Here is a 13,091-nt window from a genome sequence, read left to right on the forward strand (position 1 = left end):
CTGGAGGGCTAACTAAATAGATGTTGTCAATTGTTTCTGTAAGTGGATGCATACTATTTTCAGACAAAAGGCAGTGTATAATTTACAGCACACGTCTGAACTTTATAGCAGATTATCAACGAAAATCACAATTGTCATAGCCTTTTGATTCTTCCGATAGGTCTCCTCCACATGACTCCCTGAGAAAATGAACTTGTAGCTAGATACTGGCGGGTTTACTGCTGAATATTATAGAAAACAAAAACAATGACCACAGATTATATACATAACTTTAAAGCAAATAATGAAGACACTGAGAATAGTCAAAGACTTTCTATACCTTGGCTCAGACATTAATCAAAATGGAGAGCTGCTGTTAAGAAATGTGAAGAGTATTAGAAAAAGGAAGGGAAACTCTAAAAGAACTAGACAGATTCTCAAGTGTAAATACTGTATATACTGTATAATTGAATACCAAAGTTAGGATTGTTCATGGCATCATATTTCCCATTTCTATGTATAGTTGTGAAAGCCTGACAGTGAAGAAAGCTGATAAGAATAGAATTGTAGCTGTGTTAAGGTTTTGGCTGTTCTGAAATGAAAACCTATAACCCTTCCATCACTCCTTGTCTTAAATCCCTTGAATGTTTTTTTCATGTTGAGAAAGGAAACATTATGGGGTCCCATATTGTCTTCATCACAAACAGAAATGCAGATGGAAATAATAGTTTTTAACTGGGAAAGAGGCAGAAGAAGAAAAAAGATGAAGCAATCCTTCCCTATTGTAATATCTTGTGTTGTCAGGCTGTTTTTCAGTTTTACTGTATTGTGTTTTTTAGGCTGGCCCTCACATTCTGATCCTAAGCAAAAGTAATCCCATCAAACTCATGTGGGCTTGCTGACAGGTAAACCAGGAAAAGAAACAAAAATGTGAGAGCCAGGATGATGGAGTTGTTTGAACATTGGACTGTCTCTGGAAACCAGGGTTTGAATCCCCACTAAGCCACGGCTTCCCAGTGGGTGACCTTGGGGAGGTCACTGTCTCTCTACCTCAGAGGAAGGCAAAGGCAAATATTCCTTGTACAAAGTTTGCCAAGAAATCCTCATATGTCATAAGGTCACCATAAGTCAGAAATGACATGAAGAGATATAACAAGCAGCAGTACCAACAAAGCTTACAGAGATTATTAAATCAAGTGATTTAACAATAGCCAATTTGCCATTTATTCATTTATACATAGATTAAGATAAAGGCACATGCATCCCTTTCCATCCTTAAATAAAGGGAAGGAATCAGGACAAATGGCATGAAAAATATTGCCAGGTTTGGGCTAAAATTGATTAAACTCACCAGATTTTTGTCTTAACTTGCAGTTCTACTAGATAGGGGAATCCATAATCCATACTCCAGAATTAGGATTATGGAAACCTGATTCCCCATTTCACGTAGCATCACCTGAGGAAAGCATGGGCCGCTATAGACACAAGCAAAGAACCAACAGTGCTTGGTGTTTAAGTTTTTTTTTATCTCTTACTCCTACTAGGTCTTCCTGTTTCATAGAATCATAGAGTTGGAAGAGACCTCATGGGCCATCCAGTCCAACCCTCTGCCAAGAAGCAGGAAAATTGCATTCAAAGCACCCCTGACAGATGGCCATCCAGCCTCTGCTTAAAAGCCTCCAAAGAAGGAGCCTCCACCACAGTCCGGGGGAGAGAGTTCCACTGCCGAACAGCTCTCACAGTGAGGAAGTTCTTCCTAATGTTCAGGTGGAATCACTTTTCCTGTAGTTTAAAGCCATTGTTCCATGTCCTTGTTTCCGGGGCAGCAGAAAACAAGCTTGCTCACTCCTCCCTATGACTTCCCCTCACATATTTATACATGGCTATCATGTCTTCTCTCAGCCTTCTCTTCTGCAGGCTAAACATGTTTATCTTGTCTTGATATACTTATGTTGCTTTTGTTATTGTTGGTGTATGTCTTCCAGTCATTTCTGACTTATTCAGATTTTAAGACTATTGTATTATGGGATTTTCTTGGCAGGAGTTGGTCAAAGGGTTTATGCCATTACTTGCCCAAAGTCACCCAGTGGGCTTCCACAGCAAAATGGGAATTCAAACTCTGGTCTTCTATGTCCTATGACATTATCCCACACTGTTCTCCCCTTCTAAATAGTTTAAAGACAGAAAGATGACAAGATATGGCAGAGCCCATCCCACAACACAGGGGGACTTCCTGTCAGTGCCCATCATGCCCTGTCACAGAAGCTTCTTAGAAATCCCAAGAAACTGGGGGGGGGGGAGCAAGTGAAGATGGTCAGGGATAACCTTCTGAGTTCAGAAATCGCTATGAAACTGGAGAAAATGGGGAAAACACGTGGGATGGGATCTGTCAAACTTGCCCGTGCCAAATTGCTTCAGTGATGTGGAGTAAGGAACTGAAAGGATGACCTTTACAACGCTATGGGACATAATGCCAAGGTAGTATTATGGTCCCCCCATGTGAGATAACATCCAAAATCTAATGCTTAGAGCACCACATCATACTGGCTCTCTAAAATGGTTGGCAGCATGACATAATTGTGAAGAAAGCATTTCATCACCTTCATGCCCCATTACTGAAGAATAAGTCTTAATAGCAAGCCAAAAACTACAAAGTAAAAGGAAGAAGTAAAAGCCTAGGGCCCCAAAACATTCTTTCACATACCTTTTGACTTATAATGTTTCACCTAAAGTTCCTTAGCAAAAGATTATTTTATCAAAATCTAATAAATCTTAAATGTAAATCAAAGTGCAAAACCAAAATCACTCAATAAACTGAAATGACTATTGTGAGCCATCCAGTACACACACAAAACCAAAAGGAACAGAATCAGATGCCAACAAAAACCTGCAAAAATCCCACAAACATAACAAAACACAACACAACACAACACAACCAAAGAGAACACCATCCTCAGGCTCCTCCCATTCCTGTTATATTTCTCAGCATGCTGCAGACAACCAGGTGTATTCCAGATGCTTTGAGTACTAGAGCTCCTGAGCAATGGCATGGTATCTGGGGTTTATGAGAAATACACCCCTATATTCAAAAACACAGAGATCTGGGGAAAGAAACCCACTCTCCTCACTTGAGAATAACCCCTTATAGGAGAAGCTATAAAGGGACAAAGAACAGAAGGTGAAAATCTACATAGTCAGCAGAACATTGCTATTTGGTTTCCTGCTCATACAATTTCATTTATAAGAAGGGTTTGTTCTGCATCAACCTGAAACATTTTTATATAAAGTAAATGTTCAAATGTTTCCACAGAAGTCATGGTAGCACTCATTGATACCTTGTGCTTTTTGTTCTATGTTAATATTGCACCCATGTTTATTTATTTTCTTGTTTCAATTCAGCCTTTTATCTGCTGGAAGAGTGGGGGCAGGAGAACACAGCAATTACTTTGATTAGTAGTCAGTGTATACGCTTTCACTTAAGTCTACTATTTACTTACCTATTGAAATGATAGATATCTTTTATGTTTCCAAACAATGCTGATCGTTCCTCTGTCCCCAAAGAAAGCTTGGATTGGTCAGTTATACACTCAAGGTAATCCTATGAAATAAATGAAAAGGGTGTTTAAAACATGTCTATTCTTTTGTACCTCAGTAAATGAAACTATCTTTAATTGTGCAAGATGAGTTCCCCCCACCAGATCAATTTCACTTTATATTACCATAATCCTTTCAGTAGCTCTACTAGAACAGTCTTTCTATTATGGAAGATAACAATACTTATCTGTTCATAATACCAAGGAATAAACCCAAAGACTGAATGCTTTCCTTTGCTTCCCAGACTGTACATTGTATGTTTTTCAAGCTGCAAATGTATTCAGATTTCACTCACAGTGACAAGTTAATGATCTCTATTAATTACTCAATAAAGCCATCTTCTTATAATAAATGTTTTTTTAAAAAATAAAACATTATAGGTATTATTAAAGCACCTGGATTTCAAATAGATGGTCTAAAAAGAGGCCTCCAGGGAAATGACTACATTACACAATGCTGAAAAAGCATTTTTAAAATTCCAAAAAACACAAAGTAATAAAAATGTCATACTTTCCAGTCTGAAAAGAATAGGGCCTCTGTTTTTGAGGTGCCCACCTGGAGCAGTACTGACCATTTTCATGTATAATATTGGAACGTTTTTCAGAAAATATTAATTTGTATGCAAATTACCTGTCAAGAGTACTCTTTAGGATTCAGGAACAAGAAAAATATAAATAAATCAGGAAAAAACTACTTTAGTTTAATGGTTTTCTTCCCAAAATAGGTAAAGGTTTTCCCCTGACATTAAGTATGGTTGCATCCAATTCTGGGGGTTGGTACTCATCTCCATTTCTAAGCCGAAGAGCCAGCATTGTCTGTAGACATCTCCAAGGTCATGTCGCCGGCATGACTGCATGGAATGCTGTTACCTTCCCACCAGAGCGGTACCTCTTGATCTACTCACATTGGCATGTTTTTGAACTGCTAGGTTGGCAGAAGCTGGGGCTAATAGCAGGAGCTCACCCGCTCCCTGGATTCGAACTGCCAACCTTTCAATCAGCAAATTCAGCAGTTCAGCGGTTTAATCCGCTGCGCCACCGGGGGTTTCTCTTCCCTAAAAACTTTGATATAAAAAACAAACTGGCTTTGATTATCTTGTTTTAATCATAGAATCATAGAATAGTAGAGTTGGAAGAGACCACATGGGCCATCCAGTCCAACCCCCTGCTAAGAAGCAGGAAATCGCATTCAAAGCACCCCCGACAGATGGCCATCCAGCCTCTGCTTAAAAGCCTCCAAAGAAGGAGCCTCCACCACGGCCCCGGGGAGAGAGTTCCATTGTCGAACAGCTCTCACAGTGAGGAAGTTCTTCCTGATGTTCAGGTGGAATCTCCTTTCCTGTAGTTTGAAGCCATTGTTCCGTGTCCTAGTCTGCAGGGCAGCAGAAAATAAGCTTGCTCCCTCCTCCCTATGACTTCCCTTCACGTATTTGTACATGGCTATCATGTCTCCTCTCAGCCTTCTCTTCTGCAGGCTAAACATGCCCAGCTCTTTAAGCCGCTCCTCATAGGGCTTGTTCTCCAGACCCTTAATCATTTTAGTCGCCCTCCTCTGGACGCTTTCCAGCTTGTCAACATCTCCCTTCAACTGTGGTGCCCAAAATTGGACACAGTATTCCAGGTGTGGTCTGACCAAGGCAGAATAGAGGGGGAGCATAACTTCCCTGGATCTAGACGCTACTCCCCTATTGATGCAGGCCAGAATCCCATTGGCTTTTTTTAGCAGCCGCATCACATTGTTGGCTCATGTTGGCTAATGTCTGAAATTGCCTAGTAAGATCTTAGTCTACTTAAATTATTGATTGGTGTTATTGTACACAGCCCTGAAATCCTATGATTCAGGGTGTGATGTGAGCATTTTACTAAACAAAGAAGTGGAGACCCCCCCCCCCCCAACATTCCACTTTTGGTTAGATCAGAACAATGCTAGGAAAGCTGTCCTTCAGAAAATGTCAGCTCTCTTTATCGATTTTTTTGTTGAGGAACCCCAGTATGCTTTTTAAGGGATGTCTTTCTTTCTTTTTCTTTCTTTTTTTTTTGTTGCCAAAACACAATGTATGAAATTGAAATGGTTTTCTTTTTTAATGAGACGTTTGTGTCTATGCCTTTTCTACATACTCCTGATTGCCAAAAAAAAAGTATTCTCAACCTTATTGGGGCCCTCTGAAATTCTAATGGAAGGTCATGGTGACCAGGTTGTTGATCCGGTATCCCCCGACACCACTTTCTGAATCTACTCCTCCAAGAAAGACCAGAGCCAGTATAAAACAGTGCACACAAAAGAAGCGAGCCAGAAAGATACCATGGTTTATAATATCAAAAACTGCTAAGAGATCTAGAACAGTGGTTCTCAACCTGTGGTTCCCCAGGTGTTTTGGCTTACAACTCCCAGAAGTCCCAGCCATTTTACCAGCTGTTAGGATTTCTGGGAGTTGAAGGCTAAAACATCTGGGAACCCATAGGTTGAGAACCACTGCTCTAGAATATCAGTCCAAAATGGATATTGGAGCCTAGTTGATAGTTCTCCAACACAGTTGGGACCAACAAAGGTATTTCTCAATAATAGCATCACCACTGTCTTTTCTAGGCAAGATGGAAACTTGCCTTGCATTACTGTGGTATTCACGATTCCACACTAAATTCATGGAACTCTGGCAAAGTCAATGATGGAATCATCAGGACTTCTTTGTAAGACAGGGAATGTATTCTAAAACTCATACAAGATAATCATAAACTGTCCACACAAAATAACCATGAAAGATTAACTAGCTGCAAAAAAATATTTGTGAATCACTATACTAGATCACTTTGAACAGATGAATGCAGCAGATCTAAAGAATATATATATTTTGGTTGGAGTTACACTTAAAACATGAACCTGTTCCGACTTACATACAAATTCAACTTAAGACCAAGCCTACAGAACCTATCTTGTCTGTAACTTGAGGACTGCCTGTAAAAGCAAACACCTTCGTGTAGGTAATATTCCCCACCTAAGAAAACTTAATCTTGTCCAAATTAAACAAATCCTTCCCTAAAAACAGCATTGCTAGGAAAAATGTGTCCTTGCTTAGATACAATTTAAACAACAAAGCTTCATGGTATTTATACTCTCCAGCATAACATGATCTACATTTCTACTTTCCTTTCCACATCCATTAACTTATGACCATCAGTAAAGTCTGTTCTCTTAATAAATGTTTGCATATTAAATCATTTTTGCCCCACTGTCCCCCGGACTTCCTGAAACTGCTGGTGACCTTTGGTTTTCACTCAACAGCTGCCTTGAAGCAGACTTAAGAAATTCATGAAGCAGAAAATATTGCTACACAGACAGCAACCTGGGTCAAAGAGTGGAAAAATGTACATAACAGGAATGAGTCATTCCCAGCTGAAAATTTGGAATACTTTTGCTTACAATAGAATAAAAAGAGCTTTTCTCAAATAAAGAAGTACTGTCTTTTAATAATAGTTTATATTTTACTTTTCAATTCCATGACAGCTTAAAAGTAGGCATATGCAAAATTCACTGAAGCAATCAGATTTCCAATCTTGTTTCCTCTCCTGAGCAGCAGATTTCCTGTTTAACACTATGGAGTTTAGCAACAGATTCCAGTTATGCATCCATTCAGCCAATAAAGACAGGTTTTAATCTAAAGTAAAGATTTCAGATGTTTTGTGTGTTTTTGTATTATCCTTATGATGTACTTTGATTACAGCGTATTAAGTTTTCAGGCAAGATCAGCTACTAGGTTCACAAATGTATATACATCTTCCACATATAACTTCCAACATTTCACAGATTAAATCCAAAACACATGTGGACATATAAGAATGTGGTCAAGATGGCAAAAGTTATTAATGAGGAAAATACAAGGTATAAGAGGTTGCATCAGTTTGCTTTTGCCTCAGTCTACTGGGATGGTCAAGCCCCCACTCCTATTACTTTCCTCCCTCCCCCAGAGTTAATTTAGTGCAAAGTGTTTTTGACCTTGACTGTCTCTGCCAAATCAAGACTTACCAAATATAAAATACTTAGCTCAATCCTATTTACAGACTCACTGAATCAGTTATCAAATTGTACATCGATATATACAATTTGATATTGTTGATTCATTGGGTCTACTCTAGTTTGGACAGACCAAGGAGTTCAAACCAATGTCAGATTAAATCTCATTTGATGTGAAAAGAATGAACTTCTAACAGATAACAAGAGCAGCAGCCACAGCACCGTATGCGGGAGGAGACTGAATTAAATTTGAATAGAAATGGGAAGGATTCTTCTGTGCCCTCAGCAAATAGCAAAAGTATAGAATAAAATTTAGATTTTTAAAAAATATATATTGTGCATTCCCTTTGAACCTAATATATTTAACAAGACATTTGTTAAATTATGTACAAGATGTAGTGCTTTTAGATAAATGAACACAGTCATTGAAAAAGTATGGAAACAAACATGGGAGGATAATTAATATATAAATCAAATTTAGATCAGAATAAGTCTCAGCAACAAAGCTGGATATACTTAATCAGCTCAGTATTTGTATTTACAACATAAAACAACAGCAATTGGTTTTAAGAACAAAGTACAGAAGAGTCTCACTTATCCAACACTCGCTTATCCAACGTTCTGGATTATCCAACGCATTTTTGTAGTCAATGTTTTCAATATATCGTGATATTTTGGTGCTGAATTCATACATACAGTAATTACTATATAGTATTACTGCATATTGAACTACTTTTTCTGCCAAATTTGTTGTCTAACATGATGTTTTGGTGCTTCATTTGTAAAATCATAACCTAATTTGATGTTTAATAGGCTTCTCCTTAATCTCTCCTTATTATCCAACATATTCACTTATCCAACATTCTGCCGGCCCGTTTATGTTGGATAAGTGAGACTCTACTGTATTACAAAGGTTGTCTACAGTGGTTTAAGGACTGGAGATGTGTGGGTTTCCAAATGTTGTTGGGTTGCGACTCCCATAATTATCACACTCCCTATACTTGCTAAAGCTTATAAGAACTGTAGTTGAAAAGCATTGGAAGGGTCCTTTGGCTCTTATCTAAAGTGACAGCTGTCAAAAGCCAGTGCAAGGGGTTGACATTACTGAAATGTTTGTTGGTACTGCCCTTCCCAAACTAAATGTTTTCTTCTCAAATGGTTTTTTCTAACCATTTTGAATATGAGTTGTGAAATTCTACTAAACCAATAGTTACTGTTTAGGGATACAGGCAATTAAATAAATTAGATACCAAATAGGTAGAATAAACAATGGTGAAGATCAACATGACTGGCTATATGACAAAAGCACAGGGCATAGGGCTGTAAGCTACCATACGAATGATTATTTTAAATGGCACCCCACTCATATTGTCAAAAGGAAATACGTCTGCCTTATAGTTCACACATTTTAATGTTTGAATAAACTGCTTATCTACTTAAATTCAAATTCAGTTTTGACCTTTTGGAGCATGAAATATTGTCAGAGTATTGATCCATTAACTTCACACTGATGTGCAATTTCTTTTACATTATCAAATTATGCCATTTTAAATATGGATGTGTGAACGACTCCCCTCTGTCTCATATTATTCAAATTCTTCCATTTCCAGTCCATTAATAGATCTTTGAAGAAACCACCCAAAAATGTAGAGGGTGTAGACTAGATACCAGTTATTAACAGTCTGTTCTTTTCGCTGCAGTTCTCCATTTCAAGGAATCGCACTTGCTTGGAGAAAGCTGAATAGAGGCAAATAGTCCGAATAAACATGGGAATGGCTCAACTCACTGACAGAGGCGGTCCAACCATAAGGCAAACTAGGCATTTGCCTGTGGCGCCATCGTCCCGGGGGCACAATCGTCACAGGAGGATGGCACCACCCCCAATCCCCCTTCTCCTTCGGGCCTTCTGGCGGCTATGCTGGGCCTCCCGGCAGCCGCGCTGGGCCTCCTGCCTTCGAGCCGCGCGGGCCCACCTTTGGGGCCTTCAGAGATTGTGAGGTCTGTGGGAACTTGGAAGCTAGGTAAGTGGGGTTTATATATCTGTAGAAGGTCCAGGGTGGGAGAAAGAACTCTTCTTTGAAGCAAGTGTGAATGTTGTAATTAATCACCTTGATTAGCATTTAATGGCCCTGTGGCTTCAAGGCCTGGCTTCTTCTTGCCTGGGAGAATCTTTTTTGGGAGATGTTAGCTGTCGCTGATTGTTTACTGTCTGGATTTTTCCTGTTTTCAGAGTGTTGTTCTTTATTTATTGTCCTGATTTTAGAGTTTTTACTGGGGGCTATCTGGGTTATCTAAGTCCACACTGCCCTATATCCCTGTTCAATGTTTGGTGCAAAATTCACAAATATAGTAATTCCTTCTTTTTCTGTTGATTTGTTGTAAAACATGATGTTTTGGTGCTTAATTTGTAAAATCTTAATGTAATTTGATGTTTAATAGGCTTTTCCTTAATCCCTCCTTATTATTCAACATTTTCACTTATCCAACGCTTTTATTTTTCAGTGATTGGTTTGGGGGGGGACACCAAAATTCTGTTCGCCTACACTTGAAAATTACCTAGGGCCGGCTCTGCTCACTGATGTAAGTCCTACTTGAAGGAGAGGCTTAAGCACACATTGTGCCACCCTGGAATGTAAATCATACCCATACAAAACCACTGGGAGAAGAGAACTGTGGCTTTCCCATGCTATTTTGCTCAGCCACTTAAAAGCTAGGATGTCAGATCTCTCACCATTCATCTGTCAGCACAGGAGGGTGGCACTTAGGAAGCAACCTGTCAAAAGTCTGCAGCCTGTTTTGCACGTTTCCCTTGAAAGGTGTAACAAAGACAATTCAGGGACAATAGAATATGGGAAGTGAATAGATTATTAGGGGATTTGTTGTAGAACGAAGAGTTATCTGGGAAACTGGAGTATTGTGTTAGGTTTAGTAACAAGCTCTATGATAAATTTTCATCACTTTATTTTAAATACAGAAGTATAACTTTTTTTCTTTAATCAGAACAGTTAACCATTCATAACACCTTTAAAAATCTTCCTTTGCTTAGTGTAATATTAACAGGAAGACAAAACTCCATTTTGAAGGAGTAGCACATGCACTTTTAGAAGCTTGCATTCAGGATGGCTCACAATAACCCTGGCTATTTTGCTATAAAAAAGTCAGGACAGACTCGATTTACTATTTATTTTTTTCAGGGTGCAAATACAATCTTGCAAGCACTGCAGTTCTTGGGGACCTTACTCTTCCCCACTTGTCACCAATTTGGGATACCAGAGCAATAGATGATGTGCAGTATGCATCCCATCTCAATACAGTATGCATCCAGTCCTAAAAAATATGGGATGTGTACTGATATAAACAGATTATATCCCAATGTAATAAGGTCCTAAGTCTTCCATTATGACTCTACTATCCATTTCCATTATACAATTGCACGGGAGTACCTACAAGTTCCTAGAGAGAATACTTCTATAGCAGGTATGGGCAAACCTTTTTCATATTGGAGCCCGCTGTGTCCTCCTGCCAAGGAGAGGGTTTCACACGCAACTGTGCAGGGCTCTCAGAACTGTCCTGTGTAGCCTTTGTGACTACGGGGCCGGATGAAAGAGCCCAATGGGCCACATCTGGCCCATGGGCCATAGTTTGCTCATGTCTGTTCTATAGGCATTTTATTCTGTAGGCTATAGAATCATTTCTACCAGATTGTTCTATAGACAACATCTGGTAAAAAATAGCCATAGTTTTGTATTGGATGACTTAAACATTCTGAGTATTTGATTATCTGAATACTTTAATCACAGCATGGAGAGAAGTGGTCTTTCACGGGAAAAAATAATGATTTCTTAATTCATGATTTTCCATTTTTGAAGGGGTCTAGCACTCTAAGCCCAGAGAATGTAGATGGCTGACTGTACATTATTTTTCTTGCAACCTTTTTTATTTGCATTTTTCAGTCACGGGAGGTTAAATAGGAGAACTCCTATGAAATTTTATTAATAAAAGGCTATTCTCTTAAAGCTATTTTTAAATGTTACAATTATTTTTCATTAAAACCATCATGACAAAGTACTAAATCACATCACCTTGTTTTTTCAATGCTCCCATTTATTAAAAATGTTAACATTATAGTAAATATATATGGGAAGTGTAAATAAAAAGTAGAGAAAGAAAAGAGAAAGAAAGAGAGAGAGAAATGATAGTTGTCAACCATCTTTTCAGCAGTTATTCATATTACATTACACCCTGTATTATTCATACCTGGCTCTCTAGTATGAACACAACTTATCTATCTCTGGAAGACAATAAAAACTGGCTAGTTTATTGGCAGACCTTTGAAAAAGGATTGTTTAAGAAGAAAATAATGTGTATTTACATTCTTGTTCTGTTGAATGGCTGTGCATTTATCTATTTTTAATTTTATTGAAATTTTTATTTGTAATTTTGCATGAAAGGAAGATTTTGCAAGCCTCCTTGAGTCCTGTACTAGGAAAAAGGCAGGAAAAAAGCACAAACTTTTATCTGCACTGAAGATAGAAATAATGTTACAACACAATCAAATTAGCTATAATTAAAATTGTTTTGTAAAAAAGTAAATACAGCAATAACAATATAACCTAATGAATTAAATGAAATGCTGAATCTTTTATACTAAGCTGCTTTTTGTTTCTCTGTCATATTTTTTTCTTATCTTGTCAACAAGTATGTTTGAGGTTATATACTCTTGAAAAATTGTATTCCCCCATTTACTTATGTTGTAATGGCCTGTGGGTTTTAAAATACATAATTATTCAACATATACCTAGTATTTTGAGAGGGGTGTGTGTTTGTATGTCTTCATTCAAACACTAAACGTGAGCTGGGAGAACAGCCACAAAGGGAACCATTATTTTTCCAGGTGATATGAAAATACTTTAATCACACCATGGAGAAATACCATCTTACTTATAATTACCCCCTGTTGATTATACTGGAGTCATAAAGCCCAACATGTTAATGATTGCCTTTCCAAGAGACCAAAGTGAAACCTCTAACATCTTGTCTCTTTCTGACAACCATCAAGTTGATTGCAACAGGGCAACCTCAGCTGCCCTACATTCTGCATGTTTCGGAGAAGAACCACTTGTAGGCGTCAGATATTAGCTCTGAAGATTAATTTGATTGTATGAAATTGTTAGAAATTAGAAAACTCATTACTATAAATGCTAATTAGTTAATTGGGTTAATTATTCTTAGTTAATTCATTGTCTGATATGTCAATTTCAGACAGACTATGGATGTTCTCGTCATAAGATCATAAGGAAGCATATTTTATTATAGGCTCCTCCAAAAAGAAAAGTCTTGCCCCTTTAATTACACTTTTGTCTAATCTAGACTTTTCCCCCAGATGGACTCTAAAGCCTATAAAATGATTTCTACTAGACAATGCTGGAAGAGAGCAATATATCTGTGAACGATAAGTTTAGGAAATTCACAGCATGGGGTCTCATTTCCCAGCTTATTCAATGCAGACT

At 38.1% G+C, this 13,091-nt stretch overlaps 1 protein-coding gene across 4 annotated transcripts in view; it reads right to left on the bottom strand.

The window, feature by feature from the left end:
* The window catches only part of plekhg1 (pleckstrin homology and RhoGEF domain containing G1), a 143,896-nt gene that overhangs the window by 36,348 nt on the left and 94,457 nt on the right, over positions 1-13,091 (bottom strand). For all 4 annotated transcript variants that reach the window (XM_008116688.3, XM_062977445.1, XM_062977439.1 and 1 more), the window contains one exon: positions 3,477-3,577. In XM_008116688.3, coding sequence (XP_008114895.2) covers positions 3,477-3,577 — 101 coding nt within the window. The remainder of the gene's footprint in view (positions 1-3,476; positions 3,578-13,091) is intronic.

This window comes from Anolis carolinensis, chromosome 1 (assembly GCF_035594765.1).
Source record: "Anolis carolinensis isolate JA03-04 chromosome 1, rAnoCar3.1.pri, whole genome shotgun sequence".
Lineage (NCBI taxonomy): Eukaryota > Metazoa > Chordata > Lepidosauria > Squamata > Dactyloidae > Anolis > Anolis carolinensis.